General features: G+C 54.1%; 1 protein-coding gene across 5 annotated transcripts in view; it reads left to right on the forward strand.

Moving 5' to 3' along the window:
• Nucleotides 1-14,651, forward strand: part of LOC144952207 (serine/threonine-protein kinase PAK 3-like) — a 97,411-nt gene extending 82,760 nt beyond the window's left edge. For all 5 annotated transcript variants that reach the window (XM_078882614.1, XM_078882617.1, XM_078882616.1 and 2 more), the window contains 3 exons: nt 1-101; nt 2,395-2,532; nt 12,804-14,651. The exon at nt 1-101 is cut by the window's left edge and continues 96 nt beyond it. In XM_078882614.1, coding sequence (XP_078738740.1) covers nt 1-101; nt 2,395-2,532; nt 12,804-12,890 — 326 coding nt within the window. In that variant the 3' untranslated portion in view covers nt 12,891-14,651. The remainder of the gene's footprint in view (nt 102-2,394; nt 2,533-12,803) is intronic.
• The last annotated feature ends 403 nt before the right edge of the window (nt 14,652-15,054 follow it).

The following is a 15,054-nucleotide window of genomic DNA, read 5'->3' on the forward strand; positions in this document are numbered from 1 at the left end:
GCAAGGCCTACGGGCCCAAGGTGGACGTCTGGAGCCTGGGCATCATGGCCATCGAGATGGTGGAGGGAGAGCCTCCGTACCTCAACGAGAACCCGCTCAGGGTGAGTGGGGTGGGTGGGTGAGTGGGTGGGTGGGTGGGTGGGTGAGTGAGTGAGTGAGTGGGTGGGTGGGTGGGTGTGTGGGTGGGTGGGTGAGTGAGTGAGTGGGTGGGTGGGTGGGTGGGTGGGTGAGTGGGTGGGTGGGTGGGTGGGTTGGTGGGTGAGTGAGTGAGTGAGTGGGTGGGTGGGTGGGTGGGTGAGTGGGTGGGTGAGTGGATGGGTGAGTGAGTGAGTGGATGGTTGAGTGAGTGATTGGGTGGTTGGGTGAGTGGATAGGTGGGTGAGTGGTTGGGTGAGTGGGTGAGTGGTTGGGTGGGTGGATGAGTGGGTGGGGTGGGTGAGTAAGTGGTTGGATGTGTGGGTGAGTATGTGTGAGTGTGTGAATGTGTGTGTGTGGCTAAACAACCCCCTTGGGATCTCCTTTGCCAGTACCAAAACATGATAATAGGGTTTTCCCCTTTTTTCTGGCAACAAAACAGGTGTTAAGATGTTTAAACACCAAACTGAAACCTTTTACAAGGACTCATGTCCGCATGAACCACAATGCTTGTGGTCAGAGTGTTGCCGGACGGTAACGCTGTGGTGAGCGGTGCCATGGGGGTAGGGTTCATTCAGATTGGCCATTCCCCTCATGGCATTTGTAGCCACCACTGCAGCCAAAGGGGGCTCTAGATGGGTGCGAGGTGCTGGTAACCCCTCCACTTTCAATTAATTGCCACTAAACCAAGAAATAAAAGCTTGTGCCGGAGGCACCGGGGGGACAGGCATCCATGACGTCTCCTGGCCGAAACCCATTTGGCGGAGCCAGGAGACTGAATCTTTACTCCCGGGGCTCCTCCACAAACAGCAAAAAGCCGCTTCGTATGGCCACATTGAATGTTCAAATGCTCACTGCGAAGGAGAGGCTGCCACTCCTCTGTCGGGAGCTGGACCGGTTCCGCCTGGATCTCTGTGCTATTCAGGAGGTCCGGTGGACCGGTTCTGGCTCCTGCCACCATGAGGGGTGGTCAGTCCTCTACTCGGGGCAGGAGACTGCCAAACAACAGGGAGTGGCTCTTCTTCTGAACAAAATAAGGATTATTCTACATCGCCTTGCAAGGCACGCTGAGGAGAGGCTTGCGGAGCCCCAGTGTGGTTTCAGCAGAGATGCCATATTGCTGCTCACTCAGAGGAGGAGTTGGAGACGCTGCTGCTGAGACTGGAGCGTGCCACTAAGAGGTGGGGCCTTACCATCAGCTCCACCAAAACTAAGCACCTGCATGGGTATTTTGTACCATCGGACACTCCACCCCCACAACTCCCAATTGGTGATGGGGCAGTAGTGGAGAGAGTGGAGAGTTTCCCATACCTGGGCAATGTGCTCATGACCGGCTCCGGTTTAACAGCAGAGGTCTCACTCCGAATCAGTCGAGCGGCAATATCTTTTCATCGGCTGCGTAACTCAGTGTGGAAGCTACCTGGTCTGTCGCTCCGCGCGAAGCTTCAAGTCTTCTCGGGCACAGTCATTCCCTCCCTTCTCTACGCTTGCAAAACGTGGACCCCCCTAATAGAACATCTTCGCCGGTTAGAAACATTTAAGCTGGCCTGCCTACGATCCATCCTGAGTTTAACCAGGCTGGATTGTGTGAGGAGTTCACAAATCCTTGAAAGATCTGGACAAAGTCCCATCGGTGAGCTCCTCCGGCAGGCAAGGCTGCGTTGGCTGGATCATGTAGCCCGCATGCCCAGCCACCGCATGCCTAAACAGCTTTTGTTCGGCCGGATCGAGGGGGCTAAACGGGCGCGGCACGGGCTAGAGAAGAGATGGAGTGATGTGGTACAAGAGGACGTGGAGCTGAGTGGACTTGCCGATGACTGGTACCAGCGGTGTCAAGATCGGCCTCAGTGGAGGAGGCTCGTGAAGGACGCTACTGGGCAGTTGGAGGCAGTCGCCCTCCAACAACAACGGAGGGCGGAGGAGCGACGCTCACAACAACGAGCGGAGCGCCGGGTGGCTAAAGCACAGCAAGTTGGCACAGTAGGGGGCACAGGTGGTGCATCAGCCAGTCATCTCGGTCATCTCAGTCAGTCGACCCGTGGCACCTGCTGGGTCTGCCCCGTGACCTCCTGCCAGCGGGCGTTCGACACTTCACGTGGCCTCAGGGTGCACTTGGCCTGGCACAAGCGTCGTGGTTGTTGTTGTTGTTGTTGTGCGTGTGACTGAGCGGGCGGGCGAGTGTGTGCGCGTGCTCTTCCCCCGTGATTCCCCCGTGCCCCCCCCCCACGCCCCCCCCCCACGCCCCCCCCCCCCCCCCAGGCGCTCTATCTGATCGCAACCAACGGCACGCCAGAGCTTCAGAATCCCGAGAAGCTGTCCGGCGTCTTCCGAGACTTTCTCAACCGCTGCCTCGAGATGGACGTCGAGAAGAGAGGCTCGGCTAAGGAGCTACTCCAGGTGAGACTCACCACACAGAGACCCACAGACTCATCATAGAGACCCACTGACTCATCACACAGAGACCCACAGACTCATCATAGAGACCCACAGACTCATCACACAGAGACCCACAGACTCATCATAGAGACCCACAGACTCATCACACAGAGACCCACAGACTCATCATAGAGACCCACAGACTCATCACACAGAGACCCACAGACTCATCTTAGAGACCCATAGACTCATCACACAGAGACCCACAGACTCATCTTAGAGACCCATAGACTCATCACACAGAGACCCACAGACTCATCATAGAGACCCACAGACTCATCACACAGAGACCCACAGACTCATCTTAGAGACCCATAGACTCATCACACAGAGACCCACAGACTCATCATAGAGACCCACAGACTCATCACACAGAGACCCACAGACTCATCACACAGAGACCCACAGACTCACCACACAGAGACCCACAGACTCATCATAGAGACCCACAGACTCATCACACAGAGACCCACAGACTCATCACACAGAGACCCACAGACTCACCACACAGAGACCCACAGACTCATCATAGAGACCCATAGACTCATCACACAGAGACCCACAGACTCATCATAGAGACCCATAGACTCATCACACAGAGACCCACAGACTCATCATAGAGACCCACAGACTCATCACACAGAGACCCACAGACTCATCATAGAGACCCACAGACTCATCACACAGAGACCCACAGACTCATCATAGAGACCCATAGACTCATCACACAGAGACCCACAGACTCATCATAGAGACCCACAGACTCATCACACAGAGACCCACAGACTCATCATAGAGACCCATAGACTCACCACACAGAGACCCACAGACTCATCATAGAGACCCACAGACTCATCACACAGAGACCCACAGACTCATCATAGAGACCCACAGACTCATCACACAGAGACCCACAGACTCATCATAGAGACCCACAGACTCATCACACAGAGACCCACAGACTCATCATAGAGACCCATAGACTCATCACACAGTGACCCACAGACTCATCATAGAGACCCACAGACTCATCACACAGAGACCCACAGACTCATCACACAGAGACCCACAGACTCACCACACAGAGACCCACAGACTCATCATAGAGACCCACAGACTCATCACACAGAGACCCACAGACTCATCATAGAGACCCACAGACTCATCACACAGACACCCACAGACTCATCATAGAGACCCACAGACTCATCACACAGAGACCCACAGACTCATCATAGAGACCCATAGACTCATCACACAGAGACCCACAGACTCATCATAGAGACCCACAGACTCATCACACAGAGACCCACAGACTCATCATAGAGACCCACAGACTCATCACACAGAGACCCACAGACTCATCATAGAGACCCACAGACTCATCACACAGAGACCCACAGACTCATCATAGAGACCCATAGACTCATCACACAGAGACCCACAGACTCATCATAGAGACCCATAGACTCATCACACAGAGACCCATAGACTCATCATAGAGACCCATAGACTCATCACACAGAGACCCACAGACTCATCTTAGAGACCCATAGACTCATCACACAGAGACCCACAGACTCATCATAGAGACCCATAGACTCATCACACAGAGACCCATAGACTCATCATAGAGACCCATACACTCATCACGCAGAGACCCATAGACTTATCATCGAGACCCACAGACTCATCACACAGATACCCATAGACTCATCACACAGAGACCCATAGACTCATCACGCAGAGACCCATAGACTCATCATAGAGACCCATACACTCATCACGCAGAGACCCATAGACTCATCACACAGAGACCCACAAACTCATCACACAGAGACCCACAGACTCGTCACACAGAGACCCACAGACTCATCACACAGAGACCCACAGACTCATCACACAGAGAGCCACAGACTCATCACACAGAGACCCATAGACTCATCACACAGAGAGCCACAGACTCATCACACAGAGACCCACAGACTCATCATAGAGACCCACAGACTCATCACACAGAGACCCACAGACTCATCATAGAGACCCACAGACTCACCACACAGAGACCCACAGACTCATCATAGAGACCCACAGACTCATCACACAGAGACCCACAGACTCATCATAGAGACCCACAGACTCATCACACAGAGACCCACAGACTCATCATAGAGACCCATAGACTCATCACACAGAGACCCACAGACTCATCATAGAGACCCACAGACTCATCACACAGAGACCCACAGACTCATCATAGAGACCCACAGACTCATCACACAGAGACCCACAGACTCATCATAGAGACCCACAGACTCATCACACAGAGACCCACAGACTCTTCATAGAGACCCACAGACTCATCACACAGAGACCCACAGACTCATCATATAGACCCATAGACTCATCACACAGAGACCCACAGACTCATCATAGAGACCCATAGACTCATCACACAGAGACCCACAGACTCATCATAGAGACCCATTGACTCATCACACAGAGACCCATAGACTCATCATAGAGACCCATAGACTCATCACACAGAGACCCACAGACTCATCATAGAGACCCATAGACTCATCACACAGAGACCCACAGACTCATCATAGAGACCCATAGACTCGTCACACAGAGACCCATATACTCATCATAGAGACCCATAGACTCATCATAGAGACCCATAGACTCATCATAGAGACCCACAGACTCATCACACAGAGACCCACAGACTCATCATAGAGACCCACAGACTCACCACACAGAGACCCACAGACTCACCACACAGAGACCCACAGACTCACCACACAGAGACCCAAAGACTCATCACATAGAGACCCACAGACTCATCACACAGAGACCCACAGACTCATCACACAGAGACCCATAGACTCATCACACAGAGACCCACAGACTCATCACACAGAGATCCACAGACTCATCACACAGAGACCCACAGACTCACCACACAGAGACCCACAGACTCACCACACAGAGACCCAAAGACTCATCACATAGAGACCCACAGACTCATCACACAGAGACCCACAGACTCATCACACAGAGACCCATAGACTCATCACACAGAGACCCACAGACTCATCACACAGAGACCCACAGACTCATCACACAGAGACCCACAGACTCATCACACAGAGACCCACCACACAGAGACCCACAGACTCATCACACAGAGACCCATAGACTCATTACATAGAGACCCACAGACTCATCACACAGAGACCCACAGACTCATCACACAGAGACCCACAGACTCATCACACAGAGACCCACAGACTCATCACACAGAGACCCACAGACTCATCACACAGAGACCCACAGACTCATCACACAGAGACCCATAGACTCATCATAGAGAGCCACAGACTCACCATAGAGACCCACAGACTCATCACACAGAGACCCACAGACTCATCACACAGAGACCCACAGACTCATCACACAGAGACCCACAGACTCATCACACATAGAGCCATAGACTCACCATAGAGACCCACAGACTCACCACACAGAGACCCACAGACTCATCACGCAGAGACCCACAGACTCACCACACAGAGACCCACAGACTCATCACACAGAGACCCATAGACTCACCACACAGAGACCCACAGACTCATCACACAGAGAGCCATAGACTCATCATAGAGACCCACAGACTCATCACACAGAGACCCACAGACTCATCACACAGAGACCCACAGACTCATCACACAGAGACCCATAGACTCACCACACAGAGACCCACAGACTCATCACACAGAGAGAAATAGACTCATCATAGAGACCCACAGACTCATCACACAGAGACCCACAGACTCATCACACAGAGACCCACAGACTCATCACACAGAGACCCACAGACTCATCACACAGAGACCCATAGCCTCATCATAGAGAGCCACAGACTCACCATAGAGACCCACAGACTCATCACACAGAGAGCCATAGACTCACCATAGAGACCCACAGACTCACCACACAGAGACCCACAGACTCATCAAACAGAGACCCATAGACTCATCACAGAGACCCACAGACTCACCACACAGAGAGCCATAGACTCATCATATAGACCCACAAACTCATCATAGAGACCCATAGACTCATCATAGAGACCCACAGACTCATCACACAGAGACCCACAGACTCACCATAGAGACCCACAGACTCACCACACAGAGACCCACAGACTCATCACACAGAGACCCACAGACTCATCACACAGAGACCCACAGACTCATCACACAGAGACCCATAGACTCACCACACAGAGACCCACAGACTCATCACACAGAGACCCACAGACTCATCACACAGAGACCCACAGACTCATCACACAGAGACCCACAGACTCATCACACAGAGACCCACAGACTCATCACACAGAGACCCATAGACTCATCATAGAGAGCCACAGACTCACCATAGAGACCCACAGACTCATCACACAGACCCACAGACTCACCACACAGAGACCCACAGACTCATCACACAGAGACCCACAGACTCATCACACAGAGACCCACAGACTCATCACACAGAGACCCACAGACTCATCACACAGAGACCCATAGACTCACCACACAGAGACCCACAGACTCATCACACAGAGACCCACAGACTCATCACACAGAGACCCACAGACTCATCACACAGAGACCCACAGACTCATCACACAGAGACCCACAGACTCATCACACAGAGACCCATAGACTCATCATAGAGAGCCACAGACTCACCATAGAGACCCACAGACTCATCACACAGACCCACAGACTCACCACACAGAGACCCACAGACTCATCACACAGAGACCCACAGACTCATCACACAGAGACCCACAGACTCATCACACAGAGACCCACAGACTCATCACACAGAGACCCACATACTCATCACACAGAGACCCACAGACTCATCACACAGAGACCCACAGACTCATCACACAGAGACCCACAGACTCATCACACAGAGACCCACAGACTCATCACACAGAGACCCACAGACTCATCACACAGAGACCCATAGACTCATCATAGAGAGCCACAGACTCACCATAGAGACCCACAGACTCATCACACAGACCCACAGACTCACCACACAGAGACCCACAGACTCATCACACAGAGACCCACAGACTCATCACACAGAGACCCACAGACTCATCACACAGAGACCCACAGACTCATCACACAGAGACCCACATACTCATCACACAGAGACCCACAGACTCATCACACAGAGACCCACAGACTCACAGACTCCTCACACAGAGACCCACAGACTCATCACACAGAGACCCACAGACTCATCACACAGAGACCCACAGACTCCTCACACAGAGACCCACAGACTCATCACACAGAGACCCACAGACTCATCACACAGAGACCCACAGACTCATCACACAGAGACCCACAGACTCATCACACAGAGACCCATAGACTCATCATAGAGAGCCACAGACTCACCATAGAGACCCACAGACTCATCACACAGACCCACAGACTCACCACACAGAGACCCACAGACTCATCACACAGAGACCCACAGACTCATCACACAGAGACCCACAGACTCATCACACAGAGACCCACAGACTCATCACACAGAGACCCATAGACTCACCACACAGAGACCCACAGACTCATCACACAGAGACCCACAGACTCATCACACAGAGACCCACAGACTCATCACACAGAGACCCACAGACTCATCACACAGAGACCCACAGACTCATCACACAGAGACCCATAGACTCATCATAGAGAGCCACAGACTCACCATAGAGACCCACAGACTCATCACACAGACCCACAGACTCACCACACAGAGACCCACAGACTCATCACACAGAGACCCACAGACTCATCACACAGAGACCCACAGACTCATCACACAGAGACCCACAGACTCATCACACAGAGACCCACAGACTCATCACACAGAGACCCACATACTCATCACACAGAGACCCACAGACTCATCACACAGAGACCCACAGACTCATCACACAGAGACCCACAGACTCATCACACAGAGACCCACAGACTCATCACACAGAGACCCACAGACTCATCACACAGAGACCCATAGACTCATCATAGAGAGCCACAGACTCACCATAGAGACCCACAGACTCATCACACAGACCCACAGACTCACCACACAGAGACCCACAGACTCATCACACAGAGACCCACAGACTCATCACACAGAGACCCACAGACTCATCACACAGAGACCCACAGACTCATCACACAGAGACCCACATACTCATCACACAGAGACCCACAGACTCATCACACAGAGACCCACAGACTCACAGACTCCTCACACAGAGACCCACAGACTCATCACACAGAGACCCACAGACTCATCACACAGAGACCCACAGACTCATCACACAGAGACCCACATACTCATTACACAGAGACCCACAGACTCATCACACAGAGACCCACAGACTCACAGACTCCTCACACAGAGACCCACAGACTCATCACACAGAGACCCACAGACTCACCACACATAGACGTGGTGGTCGTGTCCGTGTGTAGTCTCACTGTAGACGTGGTGGTCGTGTCCGTGTGTAGTCTCACACTAGACATGGTGGTCGTGTCCGTGTGTAGTCTCACTGTAGACGTGGTGGTCGTGTCTGTGTGTAGTCTCACGGTAGACGTGGTGGTCGTGTCTGTGTGTAGTCTCACTGTAGACGCAGTGGTTGTTGTGTCTGTGTGTAGTCTCACTGTAGACGTGGTGGTTGTGTCCGTGTGTAGTCTCACTCTAGACGTGGTGGTCGTGTCCGTGTGTAGTCTCACTGTAGACGTGGTGGTCGTGTCCGTGTGTAGTCTCACGGTAGACGTGGTGGTCGTGTCCGTGTGTAGTCTCACACTAGATGTGGTGGTCGTGTCCGTGTGTAGTCTCACGGTAGACGTGGTGGTCGTGTCCGTGTGTAGTCTCACGGTAGACGTGGTGGTCGTGTCCGTGTGTAGTCTCACTGTAGACGTGGTGGTCGTGTCCGTGTGTAGTCTCACACTTGACGTGGTGGTCGTGTCCGTGTGTAGTCTCACTGTAGACGTGGTGGTCGTGTCCGTGTGTAGTCTCACTGTAGACGTGGTGGTCGTGTCCGTGTGTAGTCTCACTGTAGACGTGGTGGTCGTGTCCGTGTGTAGTCTCACTCTAGACGTGGTGGTCGTGTCCGTGTGTAGTCTCACTGTAGACGTGGTGGTCGTGTCCGTGTGTAGTCTCACTCTAGACGTGGTGGTCGTGTCCGTGTGTAGTCTCACTGTAGACGTGGTGGTCGTGTCCGTGTGTAGTCTCACTGTAGACGCGGTGGTTGTTGTGTCTGTGTGTAGTCTCACTGTAGACGTGGTGGTTGTGTCCGTGTGTAGTCTCACTCTAGACGTGGTGGTCGTGTCCGTGTGTAGTCTCACTGTAGACGTGGTGGTCGTGTCCGTGTGTAGTCTCACTGTAGACGTGGTGGTCGTGTCCGTGTGTAGTCTCACTGTAGACGTGGTGGTCGTGTCCGTGTGTAGTCTCACTGTAGACGTGGTGGTCGTGTCCGTGTGTAGTCTCACACTAGACGTGGTGGTCGTGTCCGTGTGTAGTCTCACACTAGATGTGGTGGTCGTGTCCGTGTGTAGTCTCACTGTAGACGTGGTGGTCGTGTCCGTGTGTAGTCTCACGGTAGACGTGGTGGTCGTGTCCGTGTGTAGTCTCACTGTAGACGTGGTGGTCGTGTCCGTGTGTAGTCTCACACTAGACGTGGTGGTCGTGTCCGTGTGTAGTCTCACGGTAGACGTGGTGGTTGTGTCCGTGTATAGTCTCACGGTAGATGTGGTGGTCGTGTCCGTGTATAGTCTCACGGTAGATGTGGTGGTCGTGTCCGTGTATAGTCTCACGGTAGATGTGGTGGTCGTGTCCGTGTGTAGTCTCACGGTAGACGTGGTGGTCGTGTCCGTGTATAGTCTCACGGTAGATGTGGTGGTCGTGTCCGTGTGTAGTCTCACTTTAGACGTGGTGGTCGTGTCCGTGTGTAGTCTCACTGTAGACGTGGTGGTCGTGTCCGTGTGTAGTCTCACGGTAGATGTGGTGGTCGTGTCCGTGTGTAGTCTCACTGTAGACGTGGTGGTCGTGTCCGTGTGTAGTCTCACACTAGACGTGGTGGTCGTGTCTGTGTGTAGTCTCACTGTAGACGTGGTGGTCGTGTCCGTGTGTAGTCTCACTGTAGACGTGGTGGTCGTGTCCGTGTGTAGTCTCACTGTAGACGTGGTGGTCGTGTCTGTGTGTAGTCTCACTGTAGACGTGGTGGTCGTGTCCGTGTGTAGTCTCACTCTAGACATGGTGGTCGTGTCCGTGTGTAGTCTCACGGTAGACGTGGTGGTCGTGTCCGTGTGTAGTCTCACTGTAGACGTGGTGGTCGTGTCCGTGTGTAGTCTCACGGTAGACGTGGTGGTCGTGTCCGTGTGTAGTCTCACGGTAGATGTGGTGGTCGTGTCCGTGTATAGTCTCACGGTAGATGTGGTGGTCGTGTCCGTGTGTAGTCTCACGGTAGACGTGGTGGTCGTGTCCGTGTATAGTCTCACGGTAGATGTGGTGGTCGTGTCCGTGTGTAGTCTCACTGTAGACGTGGTGGTCGTGTCCGTGTGTAGTCTCACTGTAGACGTGGTGGTCGTGTCTGTGTGTAGTCTCACTGTAGACGTGGTGGTCGTGTCCGTGTGTAGTCTCACTGTAGACGTGGTGGTCGTGTTCGTGTGTAGTCTCACTGTAGACGTGGTGGTCGTGTCTGTGTGTAGTCTCACTGTAGACGTGGTGGTTGTGTCCGTGTGTAGTCTCACTCTAGACATGGTGGTCGTGTCCGTGTGTAGTCTCACGGTAGACGTGGTGGTCGTGTCCGTGTGTAGTCTCACTGTAGACGTGGTGGTCGTGTCCGTGTGTAGTCTCACGGTAGACGTGGTGGTCGTGTCCGTGTGTAGTCTCACACTAGACGTGGTGGTCGTGTCCGTGTGTAGTCTCACTGTAGACGTGGTGGTCGTGTCCGTGTGTAGTCTCACTGTAGACGTGGTGGTTGTGTCCGTGTGTAGTCTCACTGTAGACGTGGTGGTACTGTCTGTGTGTAGTCTCACAGTAGACGTGGTGGTCGTGTCCGTGTGTAGTCTCACTGTAGACGTGGTGGTCGTGTCCGTGTGTAGTCTCACTGTAGACTTGGTGGTCGTGTCCGTGTGTAGTCTCACTGTAGACATGGTGGTCGTGTCCGTGAGTAGTCTCACTGTAGACTTGGTGGTCGTGTCCGTGTGTAGTCTCACTGTAGACGTGGTGGTCGTGTCCGTGTGTAGTCTCACTGTAGACGTGGTGGTCGTGTCCGTGTGTAGTCTCACACTAGATGTGGTGGTCGTGTCCGTGTGTAGTCTCACTGTAGACGTGGTGGTCGTGTCCGTGTGTAGTCTCACTGTAGACGTGGTGGTCGTGTCCGTGTGTAGTCTCACTGTAGACGTGGTGGTCGTGTCCGTGTGTAGTCTCACTGTAGACGTGGTGGTCGTGTCCGTGTGTAGTCTCACACTAGACGTGGTGGTCGTGTCCGTGTGTAGTCTCACTGTAGACGTGGTGGTCGTGTCCGTGTGTAGTCTCACTGTAGACGTGGTGGTCGTGTCCGTGTGTAGTCTCACTGTAGACGTGGTGGTCGTGTCCGTGTGTAGTCTCACTGTAGACGTGGTGGTCGTGTCTGTGTGTAGACTCACACTAGACGTGGTGGTCGTGTCCGTGTGTAGTCTCACACTAGACGTGGTGGTCGTGTCCGTGTGTAGTCTCACTGTAGACGTGGTGGTCGTGTCCGTGTGTAGTCTCACTCTAGACGTGGTGGTCGTGTCCGTGTGTAGTCTCACTGTAGACGTGGTGGTCGTGTCTGTGTGTAGACTCACACTAGACGTGGTGGTCGTGTCCGTGTGTAGTCTCACTGTAGACGTGGGGGTTGTGTCCGTGTGTAGTCTCACTGTAGACGTGGTGGTCGTGTCCGTGTGTAGTCTCACTGTAGACGTGGTGGTCATGTCCGTGTGTAGTCTCACTGTAGACGTGGTGGTCGTGTCCGTGTGTAGTCTCACTGTAGATGTGGTGGTCGTGTCCGTGTGTAGTCTCACTGTAGACGTGGTGGTTGTTGTGTCTGTGTGTAGTCTCACTGTAGATGTGGTTGTTGTGTCTGTGTGTAGCACCCTTTCCTGAAGTTGGCTAAGCCCCTCGCCAGCCTCACCCCGCTCATCCTCGCCGCCAAGGAAGCCGCCAAGAACAATCACTGAGATCCCGCGGCGGCCGCGGCCATCACGGCGGAGACGGCGGCGATGATGATGATGAGACAGAGAGTCAGAAGAAGAGGAGGAGGAGGAGACACGTGGATTAAGGAGGTGGAGGAGGTGGAGGAGTTGGTGGTGGTGGTGGTGGTGGTGATGATGGTGGAGATGGTGATGATGGTGGTGGTGGTGGTGATGATGGAGATGGTGATGATGGTGGTGGTGGTGGTGATGATGGAGATGGTGATGATGGTGGTGGTGGTGGTGATGATGGAGATGGTGATGATGGTGGTGGTGGTGGTGATGATGGAGATGGTGATGATGATGGTGGTGGTGGTGGTGGTGGTGATGATGGAGATGGTGATGATGGCGGCGGCGGCGATGATGATGGAGATGGTGATGATGATGATGGTGGTGGTGATGATGGAGATGGTGATGATGATGATGGTGGTGGTGGTGGTGGTGATGATGGAGATGGTGATGATGGCGGCGGCGGCGATGATGATGATGATGAGACAGAGAATCAGAAGAAGAGGAGGAGGAGGAGACACGTGGATTAAGGAGGTGGAGGAGGAGGAGGAGTTGGTTGTGGTGGTGATGGTGGTGATGGTGGTGATGATGATGATGGTGATGATAATGGTGATGATAATGGTGATGATAATGGTGATGGTGGTGGTGATGATGATGATGGTGGTGGTGATGGTGGTGATGGTGGTGGTGATGATGATGATGGTGGTGGTGGTGATGATGATGATGGTGGTGATGATGACGATGGCGGAGGGCCGACATGAACCACCTGCACGGCCGTCCGCTCCCTCCGGCTGATCCGTCTTCCACGGAACCGATCCCCGCTCCACCGCCGACGACGTACCCCGGGTTGCCCGGGTCTCCCGTCGTCGACGGGACAGATCCCCGCTCCACGACTCACGACGTTACCCCGGGTTGCCCGGGTGGTCCGGGTCTTCCGCCCTCGTCGCTTGTCGGTCTTCGGCCTGCCGGTCGTCCACCCGTTCTGCTTTTTGAACGTCGGCTCAACGTCGGGCGTTTAGTTTATTGTTCCTCTGTCTCTCTCTCTCTCTCTGTGTGTATCTGTCTCTCTCTCTCTCTCTGTGTGTATCTGTCTCTCTCTCTCTGTGTATCTGTCTCTCTGTCTCTTTCTGTCGCTCGCTTCGGCCACGGCCGACTCCATCCGGATGTGGGGTGCCGGGCGGGCCGGCGTGCATGCGTGCGGGCGTGCGGCCGAGGGGGTGAGCGGGTGAATGAGCGGGCGTGCGGGCGTGTGGGCGAGCGGGTGAGTGAGCGTGTGGGCGTGCGGGCGAGGGGGCGAGTGAGTGAGCGGGTGAGCGGGCGAGCGGGCGTGCGGGCGAGGGGGCGAGTGAGTGAGCGGGTGAGCGGGTGAGCGAGTGAGCGGGTGAGCAAGTGAGTGAACGAGCAGGTTAGCGGGCGAGTGAGTGAGTGAGCGGGTGAATGAGTGAGTGAGTGAGCGGGTGAATGAGTGAGTGAACGATCGGCTGAATGAGTGAGTGAGCGAGCGGGTTGGAGGGTGAGTGAACGAGCGAGTGAGCGGGTCGAGCCCATTGGCGTCCACCTCATCTTGCCGAACGTCGTCACGGCATCCCCGGCGTTAGTGTAGCGGTAGCGGCAGCGGCGGCGGCGTTATTACTGCGACGGCTGCTGCCATGAACACAAAGACAAAGATCCCCCGTAAAGCCTCGACAGGCTGTCGGGGACAAGTGCTGTTAGTAGCGAGTAGCGGCGTCTAGGAAGGCACGCGAGGGGGTGGGGGGTTGGGTGGGGGTGAGTGGGTGTGTGGGTATGGGTGTGTGGGTATGGGTGTGTGGGTATGGGTGGGTGTGTGTGTGTGGGTTGGGTATGGGGTTGATGGGTGGTTATTGGTGGTAGGGGTTGATTGGGTATGGGTGGATGGGTGGGTTGTGTATGGGTCGGTGTTTTGGGTATGGGTGGGTGAGTTGGGTGTGTGTGTGTGTGGGTGGTGGTGTGGGTGGGTATTGGTGTCTGGGTGGGTGGAATGGGTGTGGGTGGGTTGTGGTGTGTGTGTGTGGGTGGTGGTGTGGGTGGGTTTGGGTGTGTGGGTTTGGGTGTGTGACTGGGTGGTGGTGTGACTGTAACCCGTTCACCGCCAAATCTAGGACCGCGCGCACAGCGGTTATGA

This window comes from Lampetra fluviatilis, chromosome 66, assembly GCF_964198595.1.
Source record: "Lampetra fluviatilis chromosome 66, kcLamFluv1.1, whole genome shotgun sequence".
Taxonomy (NCBI): domain Eukaryota; kingdom Metazoa; phylum Chordata; class Hyperoartia; order Petromyzontiformes; family Petromyzontidae; genus Lampetra; species Lampetra fluviatilis.